The 20068-nt window shown below is 50.4% G+C and overlaps 1 protein-coding gene across 7 annotated transcripts in view; it reads right to left on the bottom strand.

The window, feature by feature from the left end:
- LOC147096485 (erythroid membrane-associated protein-like) overlaps positions 1–20068 on the bottom strand; it is a 158746-nt gene extending 138678 nt beyond the window's left edge. For 2 of the 7 annotated variants that reach the window (XM_085975285.1, XM_085975287.1), the window contains exons 1-4: positions 19459–19816; positions 18221–18502; positions 13169–13233; positions 11935–12216 (exon numbers count right to left, since the gene is read on the bottom strand). In XM_085975285.1, the coding sequence (XP_085831411.1) occupies positions 11935–12216; positions 13169–13229 (343 nt within the window). In that variant the 5' untranslated portion in view covers positions 13230–13233; positions 18221–18502; positions 19459–19816. Of the gene's footprint in view, positions 1–4735; positions 8795–11934; positions 12217–13168; positions 13234–18220; positions 18503–19458 lie in introns of those variants that run through there. The other 5 variants (XM_085975283.1, XM_085975284.1, XM_085975282.1 and 2 more) reach the window with 5 other exon arrangements.

The following is a 20068-nucleotide window of genomic DNA, read 5'->3' on the forward strand; positions in this document are numbered from 1 at the left end:
CAAGGGAGAATACTAGCCAAGCGGTCACCTTTATACCTGGGCAAGCAGGCGGAGCCATGGGTGGAGGTAAGCCCAGGTATAGCAGTGTGTGTGGCAAGAGGTAACCTTGTGTAGCGATAACAACAGTGTAAACAGTGATAACAACAGTGTAACAATAGTGAACGGATGTGAACGGTAACAGTGGTGTACCACAGTCCCGATAATGACAGCACAACGGCGACAGAGGTGGTCCCTTTTCCTAGGGGCACACCAATATGACATCGAGTACAAAGGAACTAAACAGCATGGGAATGCTGATGGATTGTCGCGCCTACCGTTGCCGACGGTGGAAGAAGCACCTGCAGTGGATCCAGTGGAGATATTCCACTCGACCATAGTCGAATGTCTACCTGTGACGAATGCAAACATAGAAAAGGAAACACGAAATGACCCGACACTCTCCTGGGTCTATGATTTAACGGTGAAGGGATGGCCAGCACATGGCGAACCACTGTTGCCAGCATTCTCGCCGAGAAGAGAACAGCTGTCAGTGTGCAGAGGAACCTTGATGTGTGGATCCAGAGTAGTAATTCCACCCAAATTGAAGGATAGAGTGCTCAATGAGCTTCATGAGGGTCATCTGGGAGGGGTAAAAATGAAGAACTTAGCCAGAGCGTTTGTGTGGTGGCCGGGAATCGATAGAGAAATCGAAGAGATGACCAAGAGCTGTACAGGATGCCAGAAGGTCCAAAACGCCCCGCCACAAGCCCCTCTACATCCATGGGAGTGGCCCTCATCTCCATGGCAAAGGGTGCACATTGATTTTGCTGGTCCATTTATGGACTCAATCTTTTTAATTGCGGTGGATGCACATTCAAAGTGGCCAGAAGTAATAAAAATGTCCTCAACCGCCACAGAAAAAACTATCACAGTCTTACGAACCATATTCGCCAGAAATGGGCTGCCTGAACAGATTTGCTCCGACAATGGACCACAGTTTGTGTCTGAAGAGTTCCGGAGGTTCTTAAAGAACAATGGTGTTAAGCATTACACATCCACCCCATATCATCCAGCCACCAATGGATTGGCTGAGAGGTTCGTTCAAACATTCAAGAAGGCTATCAAGGCAATGTGCAATGAAGACATACCCCTACAACACAAGGTGGATAACTTCTTGTTTGCCTACCGGAATGCGACACATGCGGTTACCAACCAAACTCCAGCCATGATGTTCTTCAATCGAAGACTACGATGCCGCTTGGATTTGGTTAAGCCAAACATCAGAAGAGATGTGGAGAACAGGCAGTTTCAGAATGTGAATGAAAGGCCGACCAGGAGTTTTAAGATAGGTCAACTAGTTTTGGCCCGGGACTACCGCACAGAGAAATGGCTGCCAGGAACGATCTGTACACAGCAAGGACCTCTAATGTATACCGTGGACGTTGGAGAGAGCATTGTAAGACGCCATGCTGACCAGATTCTAGAGTCACTGGAAAACGTCAACTCCACACCACGATCCGATACACCTGGTGATGAAACCGAAGTACCAATTGCATCTACCTCAGAATCAGGAATATTGGAAGCAGACGAACCCAACAACGACGTTGATTCCAAATCAACTCTGCCAGAAGAACCTGATACCCCAAAGAGGCGTTATCCAGACAGAATCAGGAAGCCTCCTCAAAGACTGAACTTATAATTGCTTAACTTCAGCTAATGTATATGACAACTGTAATTGTAAATAAGTTATTTAATTATTAATCGAATGTTATGTACTGTTTAGCTAAAAGGGGAGGAATTGTAGTGTATGTACTTTGCAGAAGGAACTATATTCTGCAGCCCCTGTATACTGCAGTACCAGTAGTGACCACCCCTGTATATAAGCCTGTGTAGTAACTTTGCATAGTTAGTTCCAGTTTGTCTCCACTCAGTAAAGACCTGTTATAACCAACTCCTGCAGTCCGTGTCTCAATTACACAAATGAATACGTGGCTAGAGGAATGGTGCAAGGGAGAGGGATTCAAATTCCTTGGACATTGGAACCGGTTCTGGGAGAGGTGGGACCAGTACAAACGGGACGGTTTGCACCTGGGCAGGGCCGGGACCGATGTCCTAGGGGGAGTGTTTGCAAGTGCTGTTGGGGAGTGTTTAAACTAAAGTGGCAGGGGGTTGGGAACCTGAGCAGGGAGACAGAGGAAAGGGAAACAAGGAAAAAAGCAAAAGACAGGAAGGAGAAAAACAAAATTAGAAGGCAAAGAACTCAACGGTTTAAATCAAACATGGTCACAGTAAATAATAATTCATATAGCGTTAAAAAAACAAGCCTGAAGGCTTTCTGTCTTAATGCAAAGAGCATTCGGAACAAGGTGGATGAATTAGCTGCGCAAATAGAGGTAAACGAATATGATTTGATTGGGATTACAGAAACATGGCTCCAGGGTGGCCAAGGCTGGGAACTCAACATCCAGGGGTATTCAATATTTAGGAAGGATAGGCAAAAAAGAAAGGGAGGTGGGGTAGCATTGCTGGTTAAAGAGGGGATTAACACAATTGAAAGGAAGGATATTAACTCTGATGATGCGGAATCTGTATGGGTAGAACTGAGAAATATCAAGGGGCAGAAAACGTTAGTGGGAGTGGTATATAGACCTCCAAACAGTAATACGGAGGTTGGGGCTGGCATTAAAAGGGAAATTAGAGAAGCATGCAGTAAGGGCACAGCAGTCATCATGGGTGACTTTAATTTACATATAGATTGGGCTAACCAAATTAGTAACAATACTGTGGAGGAGGAATTCCTAGAATGTTTACGGGATGGTTTTCTGGAACAATATGTCGAGGAACCAACCAGAGATCAGGCCATCTTAGACTGGGTATTATGTAATGAGAGAGCATTAATTAGCAATCTTGTTGTACGAGGCCCCTTGGGTCGGAGCGATCATAATATGATCGAATTCTTCATTAGGATGGAGAGTTAAGTAGTTGACTCAGAGACTAGGGTCCTGAATTTAAATAAAGGAGACTACGATGGTATGAGGTGCGAGTTGGGTAGGATTGATTGGGGAATGTCACTCAAAGGGTTGACGGTGGATAGGCAATGGCAAACATTCAAAGACCGCATGGATGAACTACAGAAGTTGTTCATCCCAGTTTGGGATAAGAATAAAACAAAAAGGGTGACTCAACCGTGGCTAACAAGGGAAATTAGGGATAGCATAAGATCCAAGAAGAGGGCATATAAATTGGCCAGAAAAAGCAGTAACCCTGAGGATTGGGAGCAGTTTAGGATTCAACAAAGGAGGACAAAGGGATTAATTAAGAAGGGGAAAATAGAATATGAAAGTAAGCTTGCAGGGAACATAAAAACTGACTGTAAGAGCTTTTATAGATATGTGAAGAGAAAAAGATTAGTGAAATCAAGTGTAGGTACCTTGCAGTCAGAAGCAGGGGAAGTTATAATGGGGAACAAAGAAATGACTGACCAATTAAATGCATATTTTGGTTCGGTCTTCACAAAGGAGGACACAAATAACCTCCCAGAGATGTTGGAGAACATAGGGTCTGATGAGAGGGAGGAGCTGAAAGAAATCAGTATTTGTAGGGAAATGGTGTTCGGGAAATTGACGGGATTGAAGGCCGATAAATCCCCAGGGCCTGATAAATCTACATCCTAGGGTACTTAAGGTGGCCCTAGAAATAGTAGATGCATTGCTGATCATCTTCCAAAATTCGCTGGAATCTGGAACTGTACCCATGGATTGGAGCGTAGCTAATGTTACCCCCTATTCAAAAAGGGTGGTAGAGAGAAAGCGGGGAATTACAGACCGGTAAGTCGGACATCGGTAGTGGGGAAAATGCTAGAGTCCATTATAAAGGATGTAATAGCAGAGCACTTGGAAAACAGTGACAGGATCGGACAAAGTCAACATGGATTTACAAAAGGTAAATCGTGCTTGACTAATCTACTGGAATTTTTTGAGGATGTAACTGGGAAAATAGATAAGGGAGAACCAGTAGATGTGGTGTATTTGGACTTTCAAAAGGCTTTCGATAAGGTCCCGCATAAGAGATTAGCGTGTAAAGTTAAGGCACATGGATTGGGGGCAAGGTATTGACTTGGATAGAGAACTGGTTGACAGACAGAAAGCAGAGAGTAGGAATTAACGGGTCTTTTTCCGAGTGGCAGGCAGTGACTAGTGGGGTACCGCAAGGATCGGTGCTTGGACCCCAGCTATTCACAATATACATTAATGATCTAGATAAGGGAGCTAGATGTAATATCTACAAGTTTGCAGACGACACGAAGCTGGGTGGGCGTGTGTGCTGCGAGGAGGATACCGAGAAACTCCAGGATGATTTGGACAGGTTGGGTGATTGGGCAGAAGCGTGGCAGATGCAATATAATGTAGATAAATGCGAGGTTATCCACTTTGGTGTCAAAAACAGGAAGGCAGATTATTATCTGAATGGCAATAGATTGGGAGAAGGTGAAGTGCAACGAGACTTGGGTGTCCTTGTGCACCAGTCGCTGAAGGTAAGCATGCAGGTGCAGCAGGCGGTGAAAAAGGCAAATGGTATGTTGGCCCTCATAGCAAAAGGGTTTGCGTACAGGAGCAAGGATGTCCTGCTGCAGTTGTACAGGGCCTTGGTGAGACCACATCTTGAGTATTGTGTGCAGTTTTGGTCGCCTTATCTGAGGAAGGATGTTCTTGCCATGGAAGGAGTGATGCGCTATCGATTCTAATAAAAGGCTGAGTAGAGTTCAGAACAACAGGCTTTTATTAACTACTGAATGCAACTACAAACAGATCAGGACTATGTCTCTAGTGGACGACCGAATGGCAGAGAGCTGCCGTGCAGCCGTCCTTATACCAGGTAGCCAAGGGCGGAGTCAGCTGAGGCATAGTCAGGTATAACAGTGAAACAAGAGTGAACGACAACAACAACAACAATAGTGAACACAGTGAACGACAGTGGTTTACCACATTCACCTGTCGTTTAAAATTAAGTCCGGCGGGGTGAAGTGTATCAAAAGTTCGAGTAGGTGAGTCTGTCGGGCGGCCTCGTTTGCCGTCGAGATCTTCGTGGCGACGGTTGAGATGGTACAGCTTCCAACGACGCGCCTTGAACGGGATCGAGCACCGGCGTATCGTCCCCTTTGGCGTTGGGTGGGCGAGTGGACTCCGGCGGGTCCTGGGGTCGCAGCATGCCGTCTACTGGGGTGGAATGGACAGGGGTGAGAATTGGGTCTACTGAATTTTGGGCCGTGTCGAAGGGGGTCGTGGTGGAGGGCAATGGTGACGGGTCAGTGGACCCCGAGGGTGCCAGATCTCTAATGGAGACTGTATCCTCCCGCCCGTCCGAGTATGCCACGTAGGCGTACTGGGGGTTGGCATGGAGGAGGTGAACCTTCTCTACCAGGGGAGCCGTTTTGTGGGACCTTACATGCTTCCTCAGCAGGACGGGCCCTGGGGACGTCAGCCAGTGTGGTAGTGAGGTACCGGATGTGGACCTCCGGGGAAAAACGAACATTCGCTCATGGGGGGTGGCGTTGGTGGCAGTACACAGCAGTGACCGGATGGAGTGGAGCGCATCAGGTAGGGCATCTTGCCAACGGGAGGTCGGAAGGCCCCTAGATTTTAAGGCTAGGAGGGCCGCCTTCCAGACCGTCGCGTTCTCTCTTTCAACCTGTCAGTTCCCCCGGGGGTTGTAGCTGGTGGTCCGGCTTGAGGCAATACCTCTCATGAGCAGGTACTGACGGAGTTCGTCGCTCATGAAGGACGAGCCCCGGTCGCTATGAATATAGCTGGGAAAACCAAACAAAGCAAAGGTCATGTCCGGGCAGGGGATGGCGAAAGGGAAACGGGAGTACTCATCAACTATGTTGAGGAAGTACACATTACGGTCAGAGGAGGGGAGGGGCCCTTTAAAGTCAACACTCAGGCGCTCAAAGGGGCGGGTGGCCTTGATCAGGTTTGCTCTGTCAGGCATATAGAAGCGCGGCTTGCACTCTGCACAGACTGGGCAGCTCCTGGTCATGGTCCTGACCTCCTCGATGGAGTAAGGCAGATTGCGGGCCTTGATGAAGTGGAAGAACCTGGTGACCCCCGGGTGGCAGAGGTCGTTGTGGAGGCCCCGTAGTCTATCGATCTGCGCGTTGGCGCATGTGCCTCGCGATAGAGCATCTGAGGGTTCGTTGAGTTTCCCGGGCCGGTACAAGATCTCGTAATTGTAGGTGGAAAGTTCAATTCTCCACCTCAAAATCTTGTCATTTTTGATTTTGCCCCTCTGCTTATTATTGAACATAAAAGCAACTGAACGCTGGTCAGTAAGCAGGGTAAATCGTTTTCCAGCCAGGTAGTGCCGCCAGTGGCGCACCGCCTCCACAATGGCCTGGGCCTCCTTTTCCACAGAGGAGTGTCTGAGTTCGGAGCCCTGGAGGGTTCGTGAAAAGAAGGCCACGGGTCTTCCTGCCTGGTTAAGGGTAGCGGCCAGGGCAAAGTCGGATGCATCGCTCTCCACCTGGAAGGGGATGGACTCGTCCACTGAGTGCATGGTGGCCTTGGCAATGTCATCTTTTATACGGTGAAAGGCTGAGCGGGCCTCCGCCGTCAGGGGAAAGGAAGTGGACGGGCTTTGTCCGCATAATGAGGGACCCACTGGGCGTAATAGGAAAAGAAGCCCAGGCACCTTTTGAGGGCCTTGAGACAGTGGGGCAGGGGAAGTTCCATCAGGGGGCGCATCCGGTCAGGGTCAGGACCGATGACTCCGTGTTCCACCACGCAGCCAAGGATAGCGAGGCGGGTTGTGCGGAATATGCACTTTTCCTTGTTGTACGTGAGGTTTAGGAGCTGGGCTATGCGAAGGAACTTATCAAGGTTGGCGTCATGGTCCTGCAGGTCATGGCCGCAGATGGTCACATTGTCCAGGTAGGGAAACGTGGCCTGTAACACATTCTCGTCGACCATCCGGTCTATCTCCCTCTGGAAGACGGAGACACCGTTGGTGACGCCGAAAGGAACCCTGAGGAAGTGAAAAAGACGGCCGTTTGCCTCGAAAGCTGTGTACTGGCGGTCCTCAGGGCGGATAGGGATTTGGTGGTATGCTGCCTTGAGGTCAATGGTCGAGAAAACGCGATATTGCGCTATCTTATTAACCATGTCGGCTATGCGGGGGAGAGGGTATGCGTCCAACTGGGTGTACTTGTTGATTGTCTGGCTGTAGTCGATGACCAGGCGCTGCTTGTTGCCGGTCTTAACGACTACCACCTGAGCTCGCCAGGGGCTGGTACTACCCTCAATAATCCCCTCCTTCAGGAGCCGCGTCACCTCAGATCTTATAAAGGATCTGTCCCCGGTGCTGTATCGCCTGCTCTTTGTGGCGATAGGCTTCCAGTCGCGGGTGAGGTTAGCGAACGGGGGGGGGGGGGGGTGATTTTGAGGGTGGAGAGACTACAGGTGGGGCGCGGTGGGCAATTTAAAAACTGCTGGTTGCAGACAGTGAGTGGGGGAAAAGGTCCACCGTATGTCAAGGTGACACTCTTAAAGTGACAATGAAAGTCCAACCCCAGCAGAACGGCAGCGCAGAGATGTGGCAGGACGAAGAGCTTTACATTTTTATAAACGGAGCCCCTCACCGAAAGGGTCACTACGCAGTAGCCGCCGACGTCTGCCGAGTGAGATTTTGAGGCCATGGAGATCCGATGGCGCGCTGGCAGGACCGAGAGGGAATAATGCTGTACCGTATCAGGGTGTATGAAGCTCTCCGTGCTCCTGGAATCAAAAAGGCAAGTTGTGGCGCGGCCATTTACCTGGATGTCCATCGTGGACCTGGCTAGCTGATGGGGTCTGGATTGATCCAGCGTAATGGAGGCCGCTGTGGAGTCGGGAGCGTCGCTGTAAAACCCCGGTGAGGCGGTGGGTGAGTCGGGGGCCCGTTGGCAAAATGGCGGACAAAATGGCGGCGTCGGAGAAGAAGGACAAAATGGCGGCGCCCATGAGGCTGGAGGAAGGCAAGATGGCCGCTCCCACGAATCGCAAGCAGCGCTGCTGAAGGTAGGGGTCTTCTGACTTCTGCAGACGCCAGCGTAGTGTCCCTTCTTACCGCAGGCAGAGCAGACAGCGTTTTTCGCCGGGCAGCGCGCCCTGGGGTGTTTGGTTTGGCCACAGAAATAACATTTCTGGCTCGGGCGGGACATCGCTGCAGCAGTTGGGGCCGGGGCCCGGGGCGGCGCCACCTCCCAAGATGGCGGCGGCCGCAACATCCACGAGGCGGCCGCGCGGTCCGGGGAGTAGGCCTCCATGTTCCGATGGGCTACGTCCAACGAAAGGGTGAGTGAAATCGCCTTTTTCAGGTCGAGCTCGCTACTTTCCAGCAGTCGCTGCCGTGTGTGAGTGGACCTGAGGCCCGCAACGAGGGCGTCCCGGATGAGCTCCTCCGTATGTTCCGTGGCTGATACTTGCTTGCATTCGCAGGCTCGGCCGAGTTCCTTCAGCGCCCGTATGTATGCTTCTGTGGGTTCCCCGGGCTGTTGTTTGCGGGACCCCAGGAGATGTCTTGCGTAAACATAGTCGACCGGGCGTGCATATTGTTCCTTTAAAATGTCGATAGCCCCCTGGTAGCTCGTAGCGTCCCGGATAAGGGCAAAAGCTCGGTGGTTTACTTTCGAATTCAGCACCCTGAGCTTGTCGGCGTCGGTGGCGACGGTCTCGCCGGATGCAGCCAGAAAAGACTCAAAACAGTTCAACCAGTGTGAGAACTTAGCAGGCGAGTCCGGTTCTTGCGGGTCGAGTTCCAGGCACTTGATCTTAAGTATCTGCAGCATCGTTATTTTTTTTGTGTCAGTAGTTAATAAAATTGATGCGCTATCAATTCTAATAAAAGGCTGAGTAGAGTTCAGAACAACAGGCTTTTATTAACTACTGAATGCAACTACAAACAGATCAGGACTATGCCTCTAGTGGACGACCGAATGGCAGAGAGCTGCCGTGCAGCCGTCCTTATACCAGGTAGCCAAGGGCGGAGTCAGCTGAGGCATAGTCAGGTATAATAGTGAAACAAGAGTGAACGACAACAACAACAACAACAGCAATAGTGAACACAGTGAACGACAGTGGTTTACCACAAGGAGTTCAGCGAAGATTCACAAGGCTGATCCCTGGGATGGCAGGAATGACGTATGAGGAGAGATTGGGTCGATTGGGCTTATACTTGCTGGAGTTTAGAAGAATGAGAGGGGATCTCATCGAAACGTATAAAATTCTGACAGGTCTGGACAAACTAGATGCAGGTAGAATGTTCCCGATGGTCGGAGAGTCCAGAACCAGGGGTCATAGTCTAAGGATAAGGGGTCGGCCATTTAGGACAGAGATGAGGAATTTCTTCACCCAGAGAGTGGTGAACCTGTGGAATTCTCTACCACAGAAGGCGGTTGAGGCCAAGTCTTTAAATATATTCAAGACGGAGTTAGATATATTTCTTAGAGCTAAAGGTATCAAGGGATATGGGGAGAAGGCAGGTACGGGGTACTGAGTTTGGATGATCAGCCATGATCTCATCGAATGGCAGAGCAGGCTCGAGGGGCCGAATGGCCTACTCCTGCTCCTATCCTGTCTTCTATATTCCAGTGCAAAAGAAAGACTCTAAGAAAAGGATGAACCATCCGTGGCTAACTAAGGAAGTATAGGATGGTATCAAATCAAAAACAAAGGCATACAATGTTGCGAAGAATAGTGGAAGACCAGAGGATTGGGAAATTTTTAAAAACCAGCAAAGGACGACTAAAAAAATGAGACGATAGCTTATGAGAGTAAGCTAGCAAGAAATATAAAAACAAACAAAGAGCTTCTACAGGTATATAAAAAGAGTCTGAGGAATTAATAAAGGGAAACAGCGGAGACTTTAAACAAATATTTTGTATCGGTCTTCACGGTAGAAGACACTAAAAGCATCCCAATAATGGATAGTGAAGGGGCTATTGGGGTGGGGTGGGGTGGGGTGGTAAACTTAAAACAATCACTATCACTAGAGAAAAAGTACTAGTCAAACTAATGGGACTAAAGGTGGACAAGTCTTCTGGACCCAATGGCCTGCATTCTAGGTTCTTGAAAGAGGTGGCTGCAGAGATAGTGGATGCATTGGCTGTAATCTACTAAAATTCCCTGGATTCTGGAGAGGTCCCAGCGGACTGGAAAATCGCAAATGTAACGCCCCTATTTAAGAAAGGAGGGAGACAGAAAACAGGCAATTATAGACCAGTTAGCCTAACATCTGTCATTGGGAAAATGCTGGAGTCCATCATTAAGGGAATGGTAGCAGGACATTTAGAAAATCACAACATAGTCCAGCAGATTCAGCATGGTTTTATGAAAGGGAAATCATCATGTTTGACAAATTTGCTGGAGTTCTTTGAGGATGTAATGAGCAGGGCGGATAAAGGGGAACCAGTAGATGTGGTGTATTTGGATTTCCAGAAGGCATTCGATAAGGTGCCACATAAAAGGTTACTGCACAAGATAAGAACTCATGGGGTTGGGGGTAATATATTAGCATGGATGGATAGAGGATTGGCTAACTAACAGAAAACAGAAAGTTAGGGTAAATGGGTCATTTTCAGGTTGGCAAACTGTAACTAGTGGGGTGCCACAGGGATCAGTGCTGGGGCCTCAACTATTTACAATCTATATTAATGACTTGGATGAAGGGACCGAGTGTAATGTAGCCAAATTTGCTGATGATATAAAGATAGGTGGGAAAGCAAATTGTGTGGAGGATGCAAAGAATCTCCAAAGGGATATAGATAGGGTAAGAGAGTGAGCAAAAATCTGACAGATGGAATATAATGTGGGAAAATGCGAGGTTATCCACATTGGTAGGAAAAATAAAAAAGCAAATTATTATTTAAATGGAGAGAGATTACAAAATTCTGAGGTACAGAGAGATCTGGGGGGTCCTTGTACATGAATCACAAAAGGTTAGCACGCAGGTACAGCAAGTAATTAGGAAGGCAAATGGAACGTTGGCCTTTATTGCAAAGGGAATGTATAAAAGTAGGGAAGTCCTGTTACAACTGTACAGGGCGTTGGTGAGACCACACCTGGAGTACTGCGTACAGTTTTGGTCTCCTGATTTAAGGAAGGATATACTTGCATTGGAGGCAGTTCAGAGAAGGTTCACGAGGTTGATTCTGGCGATGAAGGGGTTGTCTTATGAGGAAAGGTTGAGCAGGTTGGGCCTATACTCATTGGAGTTTAGAAGAACGAGAGGGGATCTTATTGAAACATACAAGATTCTGAAGGGGCTTGATAGGGTAGATACAGAGAGGATGTTTCCCCTCGTGGGGGAATCTAGAACTAGGGGGCATAATTTCAGAATAAGGGGGCACCCGTTTGAAATGGAAATGAGGAATTTCTTCTTAGAGGGTCGTGAATCTTTGGAATTCTCTTCCCGAGCGAGCTGTGGAGGCTGGGTCATTGAATATATTTAAGGGGGAGATAGACAGATTTTTCAATGGTAAGGGAGTCGAGGGTTATGGGGAGCAGGCAGGGAAGTGGAGTTGAGGCCAAGATCAGATCAACCATGATCTTATTGAATGGTGGAGCAGGCTCGAGGGGCCGAATGACCCACTCCTGCTCCTACATCTTATGTTCTTGTGTTCTTATCTCCACACAATTACATAAAGATATAGAAATAGAACCTGATGCTGCTGCTGTTCTCTCAATTGTAACAAATTCAATAGTGGCAATTGAGAAGTGTTCTCATGGAAATCACCATGCAACACCAACCAATGACAATAAAGCCCCTTTGCAGTGGCTCACACAGTCCAGCAGATCAACTACAGTCCTGGGCAACTGGGCACCTGTCCATCGATTTACCCCGACTTTGGTTCCACTCACAAGTGAAAGCAACACACTGCACTAAAATTATTAATCGATGTGTTTAATCTTGTTTGCTGACCTGATATTTGAATCACAGCCTCTCCCTCAGTTTTCATTTGTTCGCTGTGCACAAGACAGGTGTATTTATTTGTGGAATCCTTCGCTATGTCGATGTAACTGAGGACAGTGAAACCTCCCTTCGGATTCTCAGTTGCCTTAGCGTTGGATGAAGCCAGTTTGTTTCCATCTCCATCTTTCCACGATATTTGAAGGTTGGAGAACGAGCTATGGGTTTTACAGAGGAGTTGGATGTTTCTGCCCAGAAACCCGTCCATGCGAATGACAGGTTGGCTGCCAAGGGCTGAAATGTAAATTTTACAAGAAAATTTCACAAAACAAAATGCCTCTTATGGTAAGGATCTCAGGATGCATTTATCCTGCAACTTCTGCCTAAACTAAAACATTATTTTTGTTGATGCGCACGCTACACATTCTCTTTTTTGGGGGGGGGGGGGAGGGAGAGGGGGTAAATAAGAGACTTGCATACAATGTCACTCCAATTTATGTGAATGTGCAGCCCTTTTGAGTGGTTGGGCAGCCCATTCCAATTTCCATGCATGTGCTGTTTCTCCCCATTGTAAAGCTGGCAAGCGGCCTGCGCGGGATCTCCAGACAGCTACGCAGCTTACGGGAACATTGCTTCCATAAACGTAGCCTATTTCTCGACCTCGGGACATGCCAAAGTGCTTTACTTGGAAGCCAATGAAATACATGTCAGTTTTAACATAGGAAATGTGGCAGCCAATTTATGCACAGCAAGAGTCCACAAACAACAGTGTGATAATGACCAGATAATCTGTTTTTAGCGATGTTGGTTGAGGAATAAATATTGGCCCCAGGACACGGGGAGAATTCTCCTGCTCTTCTTTGAACACTGCCATGGTATCTTTTATGTCTACCTGAGAGGGCAGATCGGGCCTCGGTTTAATGCCTCATCAAAAGACAACACCTCCGACAGTGCAGCGCTCCCTCAGTACAGCAATGGAGTGCCAGCCTACATTATGTGCTCAAGTCTCCGGAGTGGGACTCATAACCTTATGGGTCAGAGGAGCGAGCTCTACCCACTGGGCCATGGACAACACTAATTACCTGAATTTTTACATCATTGAGTCGAACTTCTCCAGGTACAAGAAGTGACATCCTATAATCATGTCATACAACATGAACAAAGTCAGTGAAGCTACTGTTAAAGAACACAACCTGTTTAGAATGTCAAAACGTAGAAACATTAGCCAGAAAGAGAGATTGCTCACCAGATCCTGGACCACAAACAAGGAACAGACCGAGGAGGAGAGGTCCACACTCCATTTTCATCACTCTGCAAATTCAAAATAAAATTCAATTATTTGAGTGAATTGTCTCAGTTCATTCTTCACAAGCTGGATAAAATCTGACTGGGAATCCGGACGCCTCCCGGGGGAAAGGGCGGGGACCGAGCTCCGGACTCCTCCTCCTTTGCACCAATTCAGGCCGCACCCACCGGAGCAGCGAGTTTGAGTCGGGCCCTTTGGTTGGGCGGAATGCGGCGGAAAGTTTGGGCGCAGACAGGTTGGTGTCATTTGCTGCCAATGCATTGAGCGAGTGGAATGGGGGGAGAGGGAGAGCGGGCCCGGGGAGAGGGAGAGGGAGAGCGGGCCCGGGGAGAGGGAGAGGGAGAGCGGCCCTGGGGACGGGGAGAGGGAGAGGGAGAGCGGGCCCGGGGAGAAGGAGAGCGGGAGAGCGGGCCCGGGGAGAAGGAGAAGGAGAGGGAGAGCGGGCCCGGGGAGAAGGAGAAGGAGAGCGGGCCCGGGGAGAAGGAGAGCGGGCCCGGGGAGAAGGAGAAGGAGAGCGGGCCCGGGGAGAAGGAGAAGGAGAGCGGGCCCGGGGAGAGGGAGAGCGGGCCCGGGGAGAGGGAGAGCGGGCCCGGGGAGAAGGAGAAGGAGAGCGGGCCCGGGGAGAAGGAGAGCGGGCCCGAGGAGAAGGAGAGGGAGAGCGGGCCCGGGGAGAAGGAGAGGGAGAGCGGGCCCGGGGAGAAGGAGAGGGAGAGCGGGCCCGGGGAGAAGGAGAGGGAGAGCGGGCCCGGGGAGAAGGAGAGGGAGAGCGGGCCCGAGGAGAAGGAGAGGGAGAGCGGGCCCGGGGAGAAGGAGAGCGGGCCCGGGGAGAAGGAGAGGGAGAGCGGGCCCGGGGAGAAGGAGAGGGAGAGCGGGCCCGGGGAGAAGGAGAGGGAGAGCGGGCCCGGGGAGAAGGAGAAGGAGAGGGAGAGCGGGCCCGGGGAGAAGGAGAGGGAGAGCGGGCCCGGGGAGAAGGAGAGGGAGAGCGGGCCCGAGGAGAGGGAGAGCGGGCCCGGGGAGAAGGAGGAGGAGAGCGGGCCCGGGGAGAAGGAGAGGGAGAGGGAGAGCGGGCCCGGGGAGAAGGAGAAGGAGCGGAGAGCGGGCCCGGGGAGAAGGAGAAGGAGAGGGAGAGCGGGCCCGGGGAGAAGGAGGAGGAGAGCGGGCCCGGGGAGAAGGAGAGGGAGAGGGAGAGCGGGCCCGGGGAGAAGGAGAAGGAGCGGAGAGCGGGCCCGGGGAGAAGGAGAAGGAGAGGGAGAGCGGGCCCGGGGAGAAGGAGAAGGAGCGGAGAGCGGGCCCGGGGAGAAGGAGGAGGAGAGGGAGAGCGGGCCCGGGGAGAAGGAGAAGGAGAGGGAGAGCGGGCCCGGGGAGAAGGAGAAGGAGAGGGAGAGCGGGCCCGGGGAGAAGGAGAAGGAGAGCGGGCCCGGGGAGAAGGAGAGGGAGAGCGGGCCCGGGGAGAGGGAGAGCGGGCCCGGGGAGAAGGAGAGGGAGAGGGGGCCCGGGGAGAAGGAGAAGGAGAGGGAGAGCGGGCCCGGGGAGAAGGAGAGGGAGAGCGGGCCCGGGGAGAAGGAGAGGGAGAGCGGGCCCGGGGAGAAGGAGAGGGAGAGCGGGCCCGGGGAGAAGGAGAGGGAGAGCGGGCCCGGGGAGAAGGAGAAGGAGAGGGAGAGCGGGCCCGGGGAGAAGGAGAAGGAGAGGGAGAGCGGGCCCGGGGAGAAGGAGAGGGAGAGCGGGCCCGGGGAGAAGGAGGAGGAGAGGGAGAGCGGGCCTGGGGAGAAGGAGAAGGAGAGGGAGAGCGGGCCCGGGGAGAAGGAGAGGGAGAGCGGGCCCGGGGAGAAGGAGAGGGAGAGCGGGCCCGGGGAGAAGGAGAGGGAGAGCGGGCCCGGGGAGAAGGAGAGGGAGAGCGGGCCCGGGGAGAAGGAGAGGGGAGAGCGGGCCCGGGGAGAAGGAGAGGGAGAGCGGGCCCGGGGAGAAGGAGAGGGTGAGCGGGCCCGGGGAGAAGGAGGAGGAGAGGGAGAGCGGGCCCGGGGAGAAGGAGAAGGAGAGGGAGAGCGGGCCCGGGGAGAAGGAGAGTGAGAGCGGGCCCGGGGAGAAGGAGAGTGAGAGCGGGCCCGGGGAGAAGGTGAAGGAGAGGGAGAGCGGGCCCGGGGAGAGGGGGAGGGAGAGCGGGCCCGGGGAGAAGGAGGAGGAGAGGGAGAGCGGGCCCGGGGAGAGGGGGAGGGAGAGCGGGCCCGGGGAGAGGGGGAGGGAGAGGGGGCCCGGGGAGAGGGGGAGGGAGAGGGGGAGCGGGCCCGGGGGGAGGGAGAGCGGGCACGGGGAGAGGGGGAGGGAGAGCGGGCCCGGGGAGAGGGGGAGGGAGATGGTCGGAGAGTCCAGAACCAGGGGTCATAGTCTAAGGATAAGGGGTCGGCCATTTAGGACAGAGATGAGGAATTTCTTCACCCAGAGAGTGGTGAACCTGTGGAATTCTCTACCACAGAAGGCGGTTGAGGCCAAGTCTTTAAATATATTCAAGAAGGAGTTAGATATATTTCTTAGAGCTAAAGGTATCAAGGGATATGGGGAGAAGGCAGGTACGGGGTACTGAGTTTGGATGATCAGCCATGATCTCATCGAATGGCAGAGCAGGCTCGAGGGGCCGAATGGCCTACTCCTGCTCCTATCCTGTCTTCTATATTCCAGTGCAAAAGAAAGACTCTAAGAAAAGGATGAACCATCCGTGGCTAACTAAGGAAGTATAGGATGGTATCAAATCAAAAACAAAGGCATACAATGTTGCGAAGAATAGTGGAAGACCAGAGGATTGGGAAATTTTTAAAAACCAGCAAAGGACGACTAAAAAAATGAGAGAGACGATAGCTTATGAGAGTAAGCTAGCAAGAAATATAAAAACAAACAAAGAGCTTCTACAGGTATATAAAAAGAGTCTGAGGAATTAATAAAGGGAAACAGCGGAGACTTTAAACAAATATTTTGTATCGGTCTTCACGGTAGAAGACACTAAAAGCATCCCAATAATGGATAGTGAAGGGGCTAGTGGGGTGGGGTGGTAAACTTAAAACAATCACTATCACTAGAGAAAAAGTACTAGTCAAACTAATGGGACTAAAGGTGGACAAGTCTTCTGGACCCAATGGCCTGCATTCTAGGTTCTTGAAAGAGGTGGCTGCAGAGATAGTGGATGCATTGGCTGTAATCTACTAAAATTCCCTGGATTCTGGAGAGGTCCCAGCGGACTGGAAAATCGCAAATGTAACGCCCCTATTTAAGAAAGGAGGGAGACAGAAAACAGGCAATTATAGACCAGTTAGCCTAACATCTGTCATTGGGAAAATGCTGGAGTCCATCATTAAGGGAATGGTAGCAGGACATTTAGAAAATCACAACATAGTCCAGCAGAGTCAGCATGGTTTTATGAAAGGGAAATCATCATGTTTGACAAATTTGCTGGAGTTCTTTGAGGATGTAATGAGCAGGGCGGATAAAGGGGAACCAGTAGATGTGGTGTATTTGGATTTCCAGAAGGCATTCAATAAGGTGCCACATAAAAGGTTACTGCACAAGATAAGAGCTCATGGGGTTGGGGGTAATATATTAGCATGGATGGATAGAGGATTGGCTAACTAACAGAAAACAGAAAGTTAGGGTAAATGGGTCATTTTCAGGTTGGCAAACTGTAACTAGTGGGGTGCCGCAGGGATCAGTGCTGGGGTCTCAACTATTTACAATCTATATTAATGACTTGGATGAAGTGACCGAGTGTAATGTAGCCAAATTTGCTGATGATACAAAGATAGGTGGGAAAGCAAATTGTGTGGAGGACGCAAAGAAGCTCCAAAGGCATATAGATAGGGTAAGAGAGTGAGCAAAAATCTGACAGATGGAATATAATGTGGGAAAATGCGAGGTTATCCACATTGGTAGGAAAAATAAAAAAGCAAATTATTATTTAAATGGAGAGAGATTACAAAATGCTGAGGTACAGAGAGATCTGGGGGGTCCTTGTACATGAATCACAAAAGGTTAGCACGCAGGTACAGCAAGTAATTAGGAAGGCAAATGGAATGTTGGCCTTTATTGCAAAGGGAATGTATAAAAGTAGGAAAGTCCTGTTACAACTGTACAGGGTGTTGGTGAGACCACACCTGGAGTACTGCGTACAGTTTTGGTCTCCTGATTTAAGGATATACTTGCATTGGAGGCAGTTCAGAGAAGGTTCACGAGGTTGATTCTGGCGATGAAGGGGTTGTCTTATGAGGAAAGGTTGAGCAGGTTGGGCCTATACTCATTGGAGTTTAGAAGAACGAGAGGGGATCTTATTGAAACATACAAGATTCTGAAGGGGCTTGATAGGGTAGATACAGAGAGGATGTTTCCCCTCGTGGGGGAATCTAGAACTAGGGGGCATAATTTCAGAATAAGGGGGCACCCGTTTGAAATGGAAATGAGGAATTTCTTCTTAGAGGGTCGTGAATCTTTGGAATTCTCTTCCCGAGCGAGCTGTGGAGGCTGGGTCATTGAATATATTTAAGGGGGAGATAGACAGATTTTTCAATGGTAAGGGAGTCGAGGGTTATGGGGAGCAGGCAGGGAAGTGGAGTTGAGGCCAAGATCAGATCAACCATGATCTTATTGAATGGTGGAGCAGGCTCGAGGGGCCGAATGACCCACTCCTGCTCCTACATCTTATGTTCTTGTGTTCTTATCTCCACACAATTACATAAAGATATAGAAATAGAACCTGATGCTGCTGCTGTTCTCTCAATTGTAACAAATTCAATAGTGGCAATTGAGAAGTGTTCTCATGGAAATCACCATGCAACACCAACCAATGGCAATAAAGCCCCTTTGCAGTGGCTCACACAGTCCAGCAGATCAACTACAGTCCTGGGCAACTGGGCACCTGTCCATCGATTTACCCCGACTTTGGTTCCACTCACAAGTGAAAGCAACACACTGCACTAAAATTATTAATCGATGTGTTTAATCTTGTTTGCTGACCTGATATTTGAATCACAGCCTCTCCCTCAGTTTTCATTTGTTCGCTGTGCACAAGACAGGTGTATTTATTTGTGGAATCCTTCGCTATGTCGATGTAACTGAGGACAGTGAAACCTCCCTTCGGATTCTCAGTTGCCTTAGCGTTGGATGAAGCCAGTTTGTTTCCATCTCCATCTTTCCACGATATTTGAAGGTTGGAGAACGAGCTATGGGTTTTACAGAGGAGTTGGATGTTTCTGCCCAGAAACCCGTCCATGCGAATGACAGGTTGGCTGCCAAGGGCTGAAATGTAAATTTTACAAGAAAATTTCACAAAACAAAATGCCTCTTATGGTAAGGATCTCAGGATGCATTTATCCTGCAACTTCTGCCTAAACTAAAACATTATTTTTGTTGATGCGCACGCTACACATTCTCTTTTTTTGGGGGGGGGGAGGGAGAGGGAGAGGGGGTAAATAAGAGACTTGCATACAATGTCACTCCAATTTATGTGAATGTGCAGCCCTTTTGAGTGGTTGGGCAGCCCATTCCAATTTCCATGCATGTGCTGTTTCTCCCCATTGTAAAGCTGGCAAGCGGCCTGCGCGGGATCTCCAGACAGCTACGCAGCTTACGGGAACATTGCTTCCATAAACGTAGCCTATTTCTCGACCTCGGGACATGCCAAAGTGCTTTACTTGGAAGCCAATGAAATACATGTCAGTTTTAACATAGGAAATGTGGCAGCCAATTTATGCACAGCAAGAGTCCACAAACAACAGTGTGATAATGACCAGATAATCTGTTTTTAGCGATGTTGGTTGAGGAATAAATATTGGCCCCAGGACACGGGGAGAATTCTCCTGCTCTTCTTTGAACACTGCCATGGTATCTTTTATGTCTACCTGAGAGGGCAGATCGGGCCTCGGTTTAATGCCTCATCAAAAGACAACACCTCCGACAGTGCAGCGCTCCCTCAGTACAGCAATGGAGTGCCAGCCTACATTATGTGCTCAAGTCTCCGGAGTGGGACTCATAACCTTATGGGTCAGAGGAGCGAGCTCTACCCACTGGGCCATGGACAACACTAATTACCTGAATTTTTACATCATTGAGTCGAACTTCTCCAGGTACAAGAAGTGACATCCTATAATCATGTCATACAACATGAACAAAGTCAGTGAAGCTACTGTTAAAGAACACAACCTGTTTAGAATGTCAAAACGTAGAAACATTAGCCAGAAAGAGAGATTGCTCACCAGATCCTGGACCACAAACAAGGAACAGACCGAGGAGGAGAGGTCCACACTCCATTTTCATCACTCTGCAAATTCAAAATAAAATTCAATTATTTGAGTGAATTGTCTCAGTTCATTCTTCACAAGCTGGATAAAATCTGACTGGGAATCCGGACGCCTCCCGGGGGAAAGGGCGGGGACCGAGCTCCGGACTCCTCCTCCTTTGCACCAATTCAGGCCGCACCCACCGGAGCAGCGAGTTTGAGTCGGGCCCTTTGGTTGGGCGGAATGCGGCGGAAAGTTTGGGCGCAGACAGGTTGGTGTCATTTGCTGCCAATGCATTGAGCGAGTGGAATGGGGGGAGAGGGAGAGCGGCCCCGGGAAGGAGAGGGAGAGCGGGCCCGGGGAGAGGGAGAGCGGGCCCGGGGACGGGGAGAGGGAGAGCGGGCCCGGGGAGAGGGAGAGGGAGAGCGGGCCCGGGGAGAAGGAGGAGGAGAGGGAGAGCGGGCCCGGGGAGAAGGAGAGGGAGAGCGGGCCCGGGGAGAAGGAGAGGGAGAGCGGGCCCGGGGAGAAGGAGAGGGAGAGCGGGCCCGGGGAGAGGGAGAGCGGGCCCGGGGAGAAGGGGAGGGGG

This window comes from Somniosus microcephalus, unplaced genomic scaffold (genome assembly GCF_052327205.1).
Source record: "Somniosus microcephalus isolate GS21.2 unplaced genomic scaffold, FLI_Smic_1.0 unresolved_chr1, whole genome shotgun sequence".
Taxonomy (NCBI): Eukaryota; Metazoa; Chordata; class Chondrichthyes; order Squaliformes; family Somniosidae; genus Somniosus; species Somniosus microcephalus.